We start from the raw sequence: 12,707 nt of genomic DNA, 5'->3' as shown, positions 1-12,707 counted from the left end.
AAAAGCAATTCCTACTCTATTCTGGTACTTTCATTGCATACTCTCCAAAGATTTGAATTCTTACACAAATGTCTACAATTTAGGATATCTTACAAGGAAGCTAGTATTTACCCAAGAAATCAAATAATTCTATCCCTCAAGATATAAAGAGACTCAGTGCCAAAGTGAAATACGGAATTCCAGTCTCAGCACTAAAAAGTCTCTTTTCAACTCTACTGCTGTGAAAGATGAAGATATGTGGCTAAAATGAAAGAAACACTTTTAAAATATAAAATAACAAAATATTAAAAGATATTCTTTTTCTATTCAACAGAATATTCAGAGACTATTAAATTTCCTATTCCCAGATCTCACTTATTCCTATAAAATAAGAGAAAATTCTCATCAGGTGGACTGAGTCTTTGTAATTTAAAAGTTTTGCTATTGGCAGGGGGAAAATCATAGGTAGCTGTGTTATGGGGATGATTGTTCAAGACAGTATTTTCCCTGAAATAAATGTGCCAACTTGACCAAAGAAAGGAGATTACCATAAAACAAAAAAGGAGCTAATTACTATACGTTCAAATTTTTAAAAAATGAAAAAAATTTTCCCTTTAAAGGAAGTAGTTTCCCCAACTTAAGATATGTTATATTCTAAATCAGCTTACTCTACAATTTTCTCTGGCTATCTTTGGAGTCTTTGGTGTACATTCACAAAATGGCTTAAAAAAATTAACAAAATGGTAATATGACATGTATTTTCCCAAACTAAATTCTTGAATTTTCTTCCTGAAAAATCAAAATATCATCATATGTGAGTTATTTGTAAACATTTCTCTGAAATTGTGATTTAAAATGGGATGGTGCTTTTGAATACATAAAACAAAAATAATCAGAGCAAAGAAACTGATAATTCCATCCACCAAACCTAATGTATGTCTTAATAAAAAAGTTCTTGGTCAAGTTTAGATCTACTCTATGGGTCATGAAATATATTATGTCATTTTTTAAAAGCTTCTTACCCTATTTTCATGTTGTTACACAAATGATTTACATCCATTAAGAATTATAAAGAAAATAATAAATGAAGTTGAATATAAAATACATACCACAGGATTTTCAAAAATCTGCCAGAGGTCATTGTTATAATGGGAAGTGTTGTAATTAGCAGTTGATAATAGCCTTCCAAATTCATGTCTATTAGAAATGTACATAAATACACCCTATATGCCAAAAAATAACAGTATTAACCTTAAATGTAGGTACAAAAAATAAATTTAACCATAGGAAAAATATATAGATGATATTAATTTCAATTTTTATATTTCCTTTAGGAACATGCATTTTTACTTTTCATATAAAACATGCATGATTTAAAATAAAAGAAATAAAATTTTGATTAATGAATTCAGACACCACATAAAACTAGTAGATAGCACTGACACTCAACTGAAAAAAGAAGAATGGACTGTTTTTGTCCCTTTTTCATTGATCCTAGATGTAGACATCGGGAAAAAAAATTCCTGTTTGAAAGCAGAAATATTTTTGAGACACCAAAGTGCAATAAATTATACTTCTTTTGGCTTCTTTCCTTTTTAAAGAAGACAAAGTCACATTTTTAAGCAAGAATTCAAAGTGTCAGTAATATTTCATCAGTCTATTTCATTCTTTTATTTTTCTAATGTTTAAAGAGTGAACATAGCAATGAATCATGCATTATAAAGGCAACTAAAGAAAACCAGTCTTATATCCTTGTCCCAAACGAAATAAATGTGGCAAACACCACTGAGGTAAGGTTGTTTCTTTTTGTACCTGTTTTAATGGTAAATGGTTAGTGATTAATAGAATAAATCGATGAAGAGTACCCAAACCTCATTTTAATCGAGATGTACTTTTTACCTACTCCTACCTCCTCCTCCCCTTTGAAAAAAAAAGAAAAAAAAAACTAGACAAAAAATGAATGAAAGGAGCTTCATTAACTTTAACTTTCTCACTTCTCAACCATAAAATGTAAATCAGCCCAAAGAACCAAGAGCTATCACACAATGCACACCCCTATATCACACAAAACAAACGCATACACACATACAGATTACTAACCAATGAACCAACATTTTACCAAGCTAAATGCAAAGAAGGCTCTTAAAGGAAGTTTAATGCTAGGCAATATACCGTATCAAATATTAATTAAATAAACAAAAATAAAAATAAATAAAAATAACACCTTTGGGGGGCTGAGCATTTGGAATGTTTCCGGAGTAGGGGAGTCTTTTTCCCTTTGTAAAGTCTAAAATGAAGAGAAGCATTGGGTAAGTTGACCTGCACGCTCATTCTCTCAGGTATTCTTTGGTAAATAAAAATAGCAGCTCTTGATCAGAAGCTGACATTCCGAAATGTCTTTCATAGACAACATGCAGAACAAGCAAAGCTTATAGCGCACACAAAGAAACATCTCCAGCCCTTTCAGCCCTTTCTTTTCTTTTTTTTTTTTTGGTCAAACATAAATCCAAGCTCATTCCTTAGTAGGACTTACATTAGACACATAAATAAGACAAAGGGAAAAATGAGTAAGAGAGGCCATTCCAGGATGCGCTGTTGAGTCAAATTAGCCAAACATGAGCACAAAATACAATCACAGGTATTGAGGATATTCAATAATAACAATGCACATAGGTTTGAAGGAAAAACAAACATATTCAAACAACACATGCCTTGTTAAACTAAGAAAAAAAATACTTGCCAACTTTTCTGATTTTTCCCAAAATCGCAATTGCTTATATATATTTGGAAATAAAATAACCCAATCATTTCTAAAACAAAAAATCATATAAATATGTTATAAAACATATTTATTCACTTTCAAAAGAAAATTATTTTCTAAAGTCATTTAAGTTTTATAATGAAAGTATAGAACAACAATGTATCATTGGTTTTTCACATAGATTAAATATATTATATGTATCTCAACCCTTCCTCCAGTTTAGTGGTAAGGAACCTACTTTTTAACAATGTGAAGTTAATAATGAAATAAATTACACCCAGTTAGAGAAAATATGGACATTGATTTCAGAACGAAAATGTGTTCTTAAATGTGTAACATTTTACCCAGGATCATCTTACCCACGATTTTTCTAATTAATTTTAATTAGGTCAAGTTTTCACTACAGAATTTCAAATAGAAGCAAAGATATAATCTTAAAAGAACAAAGCTAATTTGTAACAATTCCATCTTTATTACTGAAATCCTACCCTGTGGCTTATGAGTCAGCTTGAGCATCAAACCCAATATTTTTCAAACTGTTTCTACAGATAAATTTTCACAAATTATTATCCAAATATGCTTCCCAGATTTTCAACACAGAACCAAAAAAATTGGCTAGTACTTATAAATTAGAAAGAAAAAGGGCATCGAAACACATTGACACACCAAGTGATAAAGCAAGCCATTATAAAACATTCAAGCAAGCCATCATTGTACATCTTACCATTTCTCTAGCATTTCGGCAAAGAGCCATATCAGGATCCAATTTATCGCGAACAAAGTAGTTTCTTTCATTCATCTCTGATCGGAGTGTCTTTCCTTTAATTAAGTACACATTAGCCATGTATGGGACATTCCAAATGCCTCTGAAAGTAAAGACATTCCAAAATGTCACAAATATAATTTTAAGTTTTATTTTTATATTTTTAAAATAAATGTTTTATATGTCTTTAAATTTTGTATATATAAATTATTCAATCAACACACAAATACATTTAATGACATTTGACACATATATATATATATATGAAATTACTTGGTATACATTATATTTTTAGGAAATTCAGAAGACAAACCACTGTCTTTCTAGATAAACTTCAATTTAGGGTTGGTATCTATTTGTCATTTTTGCCTATTATCTCTTAGTTGTTGCAGTTAGAGCATAATATTCTGTTTTACAGAATGTGTTCCCACTTAGTATTAAAGAGTTTGATAGCAAAAATAATAACATGCAACCAGTGGTGTGCTAAAGCCAGTTCATACTGGCACCCTAGGGCTGACTTTTAGTGCCAAGTTCATGTTCAGTGATTTCACATTGGATACTTGAAATCAGCCACAGAAGAAACATTTAAACCACAGGAAATGTCAAACATATATCAGGGCATCCCCTACCTCCAAGAGCCACTGAAAATAGCCTAAAATTCTAAATTATATTCTCCTGAAATTCATTAAGCCATTTCAAATCTTTTGTAGAAAAAGAAAAATATGATGAAATACAGCTGGAAGTGCATGAATGTTGGGAGATTCTCTTGTCTTGTGCTCTTTCCCACACCTACATCCTCACTCTGAATATGACTCATTTCCTAAGAACAGCATAAGACCAGTTTTGCCAGAAGAGCCGTGCCTGTTGCTTTTAGTGAACAGCAAGGAAAGATTTTGACCAAGGAAATGTAGTTAGATATGAATAGGAATATGACATCATTTTGTTTTACTAAACCTCAATGAAAACTGCCTAAACTGCCTTTAGAAGAACAGTAGCTCCCCCTTACCTGTGGGGGAGCTGTTCCAAGTCCCTCCAAGGGATGCCTGAAATCACGGATCATACTGAATCCTGTATATATAATACTATATTTTTCCTATACATACATACTTATGATAAAGTTTAATTTATAAAAATAGTAAAATAAAACTATTATAACAATATACTACAATAAAAGTTTTATAAATGTAATCTCTCCCTCCCTCTCTCTCAAAATATCTTAATATTTTCAGACCACAGTTGACCATGGGTAACTGCAACTATGAAAAGCAAAACTGCAGGTAAGAGGGGACTACCGCATGCAAAGTGTCAGCGAATTCGGAACTTAATCTCTGGTGAACTATGCATGTCTTTCAATTTTGAAGAAAAAATTACACAAACACGTACTTATATGTTTTAAGATGTCATTCATTAGTGATGCTTTTGAGCATGACGGGTATTCTTTTTAATATATTAACTGGATCAAAAGCCTTGACCATATTCTTTTCCTTATACTTTAGACGACCATGAAAGGAGAAAAATAGAAAAATCAACAGTGCCTAAAGTAACCCAGAAACATGAATTCTCCATTCTATTTTTGTGAAACCTCATTTCGGCTGTACCCCCAGATAATTTCAGGAATATGGTCTATACAAATCATCTCAGGGCCAATAAAATTACTTTGAAATGACAGAATATGATCTTACTAGGGTTTTCTCAGCTATCATGCTTTTTAATTGCAGCTAACAAAAGCCTTTATCATATTTACATCATTCAAATTTAAGCTTTCTAAACCGATTACTATTTTCACAAGCAAAACATCTTATCACCATGCAACTGTTCAAGGAGAAACACATGATTTTTTTCTAATTTAGTCCTGAGAGCATATTTCTCCTTTTAATCGGGCTGACCTATTTGAGCACTGAGGCAAAGCACTTAATGATTTAGTCACTCTGGTCTATCATCTGTATGAAAAAATGAATTATATTCTCCCCCCAATATTTCCTTAGCAAAACTATTTCGATTGTGATTATTTTTTAGTTTCAAAAATATCAACTGTTGTCTCTGAAATATCAACTGTTGTCTCTGAAATAATTATCAATCATGCATACATTTTGTACCATGTATATTCTTTTCAATCTCTAGAAACAGAAATTAGATATTGTTGAAAAAAACCTATCTTTAAAGCAATTAGCTATTTCACACAGAAAATGCACAAACCAGGAAAACTAGAAAGTTTTGATGTTAGTGTTATTGCTTGCTTATTTATAAATTTTAAAAACTATCCGAACATCTAATCATACCATTAAATAAATTAGCTAAACTAAATTCTCTTTCTAAACTTTTAAATGAAAACTATTACTCTTCCGCCAACCATAACATGGGATACCGATGATAACAATATGGTTAGTGTCTCTTATTATTTCCTACAACAATGCGTTTGTTTCATTGAAGATTTAGAATCTTAAAAACAGTTTTCTTAAAATATTTGTTTTACACTAGTATTTCAGGATTCCAAGTAGTCTCCAAATTCTCAAATTTCCATTAAATATAAAGAAAAGAGACAAATACTAAAAACTTTCAAGTAAAATTAACTGGACTACATCCTTAGATTATGGTATTTTACATTAAAAGATTAAATCAAGTAACTTACACTCTATTCCCTTGAACAATATCCACATAATCTTCAGATCGGGCATAGTATCCGTCAGGACTCAGTGCTCCCCAGAAGTTGGACCATAGCTTTCCATGACGAGTTACAAGAGGAGCAATGATCTTTCTAAAGACAGAGAGAGAGAGAGAGAGAAATTCACATAATTATTTATTTTTAAATCACCACAGAATTATGTGTTTTGGGCTTAACATGACACGTAACACAATAAAGTTCATTTAACACACATGCGGTTAATCCAAAAAAAATAAAAATAAAATGAAAAAGGAATTTCTTCCCAGCATCTTTTCTTAAATGAGTACACACTGCTAATTTTCAACCATATTTCTTAAAAAGAGTAACAAAAAAGGAAAAAAAGTCATTGAAAATGCTAATTGATATATAAAAATGACTTTTTTTTTTATTTATTATTCCAGGGTTTTGTGAGGGTACAAACATCGTAGTTACACTTTATGTCTTTGCCTCGCCCAAAGGCATGCCCTTCCCTCCCTTTAGTGCTCCCCGTGTCCTTTAGTTGTAGATTTGCCCCCCTATCCCCCTAATCCCTAGAGAGTATTTCTGCCATGTGATATAAATGACTTTTAAATGTACTCCTAATTATATTTAATTTAATTCAAGTATTTCAAAATGAAATAAAATATTTTCATTTTCATTGGGCAGACAATAGTCCCTTGTACATTAAGGTATCCAATAAATATTTGTTGATTGAAAAAAAATGAATGAAGATGGGCTGAGACATTCAGGAATAGGCCAGTTGTTTTTTATATTAAGTCTCAAATTACTTTAAAGTATGTTTCCATTATTTTATGACTTTTAAAAATGGGTTACAGTTATAGTACGCCAGCCTTGGCAAAATTAAACTTTTTTTTTTTTTTTTTGGTCCTTTAACTATTTTAGAAAACAAAATAGAGGAAATAGAGGATAAATGCCACAATGTTCTGTCACACTACCTAGCAGGAAAGTGGTCCAACTGAGATAAACATATGATACAAATTTAAAACATGCTAGATTTCCCCTTAGGGAAATCTAATTTGTAATGTCAGCCTTTTCCAAATGAGATAACAAAATCTGAAGTTATTCTAAAATGCAGTAGTGCCACACAATTTTTAAGAAAAGATCACACAACTCCTCCAAGAGGAAGTTATGGACTAATCATTCTCCACAAAAAAACCCCTTTCACAATATCCCAATCTTGTGAAGACCAGCTGGGCTCGCTCTTTTACATGCACAAAAGTAAAATAAAATAAATATATACCGTGCAAAATAATAATTCTATTTTTCCTGGTTCTCATTAAAATAAATTATTAACCAGAAACACACATTTGTTTTGTTTAGAATACCTACAATATTGGAAATAACATAAATTTGAATCTTTATAGATACTAATTTAGGGAATATTAATCCAATGTCAACAACTGACAATATCAAATATTTAATAGAAAAAACAACCTTGTAATTTATAATCCTAGCTGCCTCCTAAAAAGGGTTGAACCAAGAAGTCTGAAAAACCAAAATCCACCTGCTGTGTGCCTCAATGTTTCTGAGAATAGAAATGTAGGGGTAGCGGCTGAGGAACGATGAATTGTATTAGACAACTGAAGGAGTGAAATTTGGAACAAGGCAACAAATAGCAGAGGTAGGAAGAGGAGAGGGAAAAGAGAGCTGAGGAGAGGCTAGAAAGCCATGTGCCCAAGATGTGTCCCATTCTCTCTCCCTCTAGCCTTCAGTCAAATAAGGTAACTCTCACAACATTCTTGGTACATGTAAATTTACTATGGAGACCACATACGTGGATACAGAAGGAAAAACCATAGGTATCATGTGAACCTAAACCTTTGATAACTAACAGAAATCCATGGAACTGGAAATACAACCTGAGTTTTACTGATTCTTTAAGGGACAAGGGCCCCAGATGGCGGTTGAGTTCCTCACGAGGGAAATTTTTTCTTTCTAAGGGGAATATATGTTAAACACATAGTATGAATTCATTAAATAGTTCACTAAGAGAATAATTAATAACTATCTACCAAAGCATCATAAAATAAAAACATTTAAATATCATTAGAAGTGTATGTTCACTACACATTATTGCAATTCAATCAAATTAAGAGGGAATTAAAAATGCAAATTAAAGAAAATATTCCTGAATGGGACTAGGTGTTAAGAGTTAAAAATTATATTCTATTTAATATCTTTGTGGTATTTCAACTGCTTTTCTTTATCAAATGATCAAAACTTTATTCATATGCTTTGGAAAAGTACCTGCAATTTGTAGACAGCTTAGACACATATTTATAGTAGTTATACAATGTGGCTGTATACACAGATTGCTTCAGAGAGGTCTTCGATTTTGAAGTAAAAACTGAATCCTCAAATTGACAAATACTAGTGACATATCCTTTGCATATAGGGTGGGTTAATAAAGCATAATAGATATCCCATATATTTTACTTAGCAAAACAAAAAGTCATTCTAACATTTCATCAGCTAAACATTCTATTTATTATGAGAAATAATTGTGTTAATATACGTAAACATACTTAGAACAACATTTGGTACTTAGTAAGTGTTCATTAAAGTTAGGCTATTAGTAGGTATAGTAATAATGGTATTATTAGTAGTATCACTACTATTAACAAATGAAGATTAATATCATTATAAACTAATATACCTAGTGTCTTTTTCCCAATTCAATTAAATGAAAACAGGCACTGCCCAATGATAATTACTTCAAGAGTAAATAAAACTACAAAACTGGCTGTGGAATGATTTGTACCTCTGAAATTTATTTTCGATTCTAAGAACTATAACACTATGCAATAACTTTTTAGGTCAAAAGTTTTATGAAATTCTATTTAAAAATATCTACAGAGAACAAAACAATTCTAAATTTTATTAGTATCAGATATATCATAAGTTTACCTAGACTTAAATAGAAAAACAGACCAAATATAATCATATTTGTGATTACAAATAATATTAAATACTTCCAGCTGTCATCAGGTTGTTTTCTAGGACTCCTTTAAAAGAAACATAATTAATTAGAATAGAATGTTTGTAAGGTATAGAAAATAACTTAATGTGAGTTCCCACAATTTACTAAACATCAATAAGTAATTAAATGAGAACTGGAAGGAGAAAGGTCCCAAGAGGCTTGGAGACCAGCGACAAGGGTAGGTGGAGTGGTTTAACTTCCCCCTCCCTTGCATCTCGGACTGCTGGTGGCTCCTGAGCAGTTGGAGAGACCTGCCGACACCAGCCCAGAGACGGCTGCCGCCAGTGAGCAGTGGCCTCTTGCAGACTCAGCGCCGGGCTCCGAGCCCCCTCGGGTCACCTCCCCAGGCGCAGAGCCGAGCCTAGCGGCAGACGCCACAGTGCTCCATTCCCTCCTTTCCCTTACCTACCCGTGGGTGCCCAGAGAGACAATTTAGCCATCATATGGAGGCATCTCCAAGGAACGGGACCTTTCCTTTTGGGGCCCTATAGTAGACTGAGGGGTACTCAGACTGTGAGCTCCCTACGTGCCAGCCCTCCCAGGTGCTGCTCGCCTGGGGACTCTAGGACAGCAGGGCAAATCCCGAGGTGGAGTGAAATAGATCCAGCGTGGGCACCCTGTAGGTGATTCAAGACCAGCACCCCTCCCCCTGGCAGGGTCAGGGATTGATCTCCAGGGCCCAGGGGACAGGCCTGCAGACCAGACCCCGTACACCCAGGTCACGATTGCACTGCCCTGGGGCACAGAAGGGAGATCTGTGAAAGAGCCTACTGAGGATTGTGCGCCGTGAGGGGCAGATCGGAGTGCCTGAGCGGAAACCCATCTCCCAAAAGAGGGCTGCGCACCCAGCTCAGGCTGCGATCTTGGGTAGGGAACCTCCCGGCCCACGTCACAGCCAGGGGAGATCCATTGGCCTGAGGTCCCGCTTGCTGACAGAGGCCTGGGAGAGGCCACGGAGAGGGGGAGGATGGAGGGGAGCAAGACCTGCTCCAGAGTGTGGGTCTCGGACAGCCCCACCCCCAAGCCCAGACTTTCAGCTGAGTGGAGCCATTTCAGCCCCTCCCAGCAGCTTTGTGCAGAAACAAAGAACAGACCTTTGAGCTCTGCTAACAGCAGTTGTGGAGCCTGAGAGCAGGCTTGCCCAACCCAGCCCCACCCAGACTCACTCCCGGTCCTGCCCCCACTGAGGTGGAGATAAGGACACACCTGGAAGTCCCAGGACCCCACCCACCACCCAAGGCACAAGACGACCTCTCTAGAGGAACAAGAGCTGGCTACAGAACCCAAAAACAGCACCGCAGCTCGCTCCTCCCAGCAAGTGCCACCTACTGACAGGGAGGTCATCCTGCGCACCCTTTACTGCATCTACTGATTCATCATAAAGAGTGTGGTAGAATCTCACCCACAAACACCACCTACTGGCTCAGAGACTAAACAGGGAGTGTCAATATCCAAATGAAAATCTAAAGGCAAGAAGGAACAACTGATCCAGATGGGAAGGAACCAGCGAAAGAACTCTGGAAGTATGAAGACTCGAACGGAAAGCAAACTCCCAAAGAGGAACAACAGCTCCCCAGCAATGGACATTAACCAAACTCAGAACAGTAAAATGACAGAAGAAGAATTTCAAACATGGATTGTAAGAAAACTGAATGATATGCAAGAAAAAATGGATGACCAACACAAATAAACCACAAAAAAAATCCAGGACTTGGAAGAAAAATTCACTAAAGAAATTGAAATATTAAATAAAAATCAAACTGATCTCCTGGAAATGAAGGGCTTATTTAGGGAACTAAAAAACGCAGTGGAAAGCCTCAAGAACAGGGTAGATCAAACAGAAGAAAGAATCTCAGAGATTGAAGGCAATTCCTTGCAATTAAATAAGTCAGTCACAGATACGGAGCAGAAAATTAAAACAAAAGAAATAAGCCTACAAGAAATGTGTGATTATGTGAAAAAACCAAACCTGAGGGTGAAAGGGGTTCCAGAAAGGGAAGAAGAAAACACTCAAGGGCTTGGATAAGCTATTTGAAGAATTAATAGAGGAGAATTTCCCAGGCCTTGCAAAAATCTAGATATACAGGTACAAGAAGCTCAACGGACCCCAGGGAGATTCAACAAATAGGAAGACACCACGTCATGCAGTCATCAGATTGACCAAAATATCCACTAAATAGGTCCTTCTAAGAGCAGTAAGGCAAAAGAAACAAGTAACATACAAAGGAAACCCCATCAGAATAACTCCAGACTTCTCAACTGAAACCCTACAAGCAAGAAGAGACTGGGGTCCCATTCTCACTCTTTTGAAACAGAATAATGCCCAGCCTAGAATCTTGCACCCTGCAAAACTAAGTTTCATATATGAAGGAGAAATAAAGACATTCTCAGATAAGCAAAGACTGAGGGAATTCACCAAGATAAGACCAGCTCTCCAAGAAGTACTCAAAACAGAATTACACAAGAATCAGCACAATAAACACTCTGGAATGTGAAACCGCTTAAAATTTAAATATCAAAGGCTAGATTCCACAATGGCTCAAGAGAGAAAACAAAGCAATAAAATGCAACCCAACAGAATGAACAGTAATTCACACCACTTATCGTTTGTCTCAATAAATGAGAATGGCTTGAACTCCCCTCTCAAGAGACACAGGCTAGCCGAATGGATAAAAAAAAACAAGCCAAGCATCTGCTGTCTCCAGGAAATGCATCTAAACTGCAAGGATGCATTTAGCCTCAAGGTAAAGGGGTGGAAAACAATATTTCAAGCAAATGGAAGCGAAAAGAAGGCTGATGTGGCAGTTTTGATCTCAGATAATTTGGTTTTTAAATCAACAAAAGTAATGAAAGACAAAGAGGGTCACTATATAATGGTGAAGGGGTACAGTTCAACAAGAAGACATAACAATTCTAAATATGTATGCACCCAACTTAGATGCACCCAGATTCATAAAGCAAACTCTACTTGATCTAAACAATTTGATAGACAGCAACACCATAACAGTTGGAGACTTCAACACCCCACTGACAGCACAGGACAGATCTTCCAAACAGAAAATTAACAAAGAAATAATGGACTTAAACAGAACTCTAGAACAAATGGGCCTGACTGACATTTACAGGACATTCTACCCAAAAACCACCGAATATACGTTCTTCTCATCAGCTCATGGGACATTCTCTAAGATTGACCATATTCTAGGACACAAAGCATTTCTCAAAAAATTTAAAAACAAAGAAATCATACCATGCATCTTCTCAGATCACAGTGGAATAAAAATAGAAATCAACCCCAACAGAAACTCTCATCGCTACACAAAGTCATGGAAATTAAACAACCTTCTGCTGAACGATTTCTTCATAAAGGAGGAAATAAAGATGAAAATCAAAAGATTTCTTTGAACTAAATGAGAAAGGTGACACAAGTTATCAAAATCTGCGGGACACAGCCAAAGCAGCCCTGAGAGGAAAGTTTATTTCCATAAATGCCTATATCCAAAAGTCAAAAAGATCACAAATAGACAACCTAATGAATCGACTCAAAGAACTGGAAAAAGAA

At 35.1% G+C, this 12,707-nt stretch overlaps 1 protein-coding gene across 1 annotated transcript in view; it reads right to left on the bottom strand.

Annotated features, from left to right (window-relative positions):
• Positions 1-1,088: 1,088 nt before the first annotated feature.
• Positions 1,089-12,707, bottom strand: part of PLOD2 (procollagen-lysine, 2-oxoglutarate 5-dioxygenase 2) — a gene marked incomplete at its 3' end in the record, with an annotated part of 111,076 nt that continues 99,457 nt past the window's right edge. The window contains exons 10-13 of the mRNA XM_012646093.1: positions 6,133-6,258; positions 3,465-3,606; positions 2,204-2,266; positions 1,089-1,202 (exon numbers count right to left, since the gene is read on the bottom strand). Coding sequence (XP_012501547.1) covers positions 1,089-1,202; positions 2,204-2,266; positions 3,465-3,606; positions 6,133-6,258 — 445 coding nt within the window. The remainder of the gene's footprint in view (positions 1,203-2,203; positions 2,267-3,464; positions 3,607-6,132; positions 6,259-12,707) is intronic.

Source organism: Propithecus coquereli, unplaced genomic scaffold (genome assembly GCF_000956105.1).
Source record: "Propithecus coquereli isolate 6110/MARCELLA unplaced genomic scaffold, Pcoq_1.0 Scaffold240, whole genome shotgun sequence".
Taxonomy (NCBI): Eukaryota; Metazoa; Chordata; class Mammalia; order Primates; family Indriidae; genus Propithecus; species Propithecus coquereli.
Note: the sequence above shows the minus strand (reverse complement) of the source record. Positions and strands in the feature narration are given on the sequence as shown.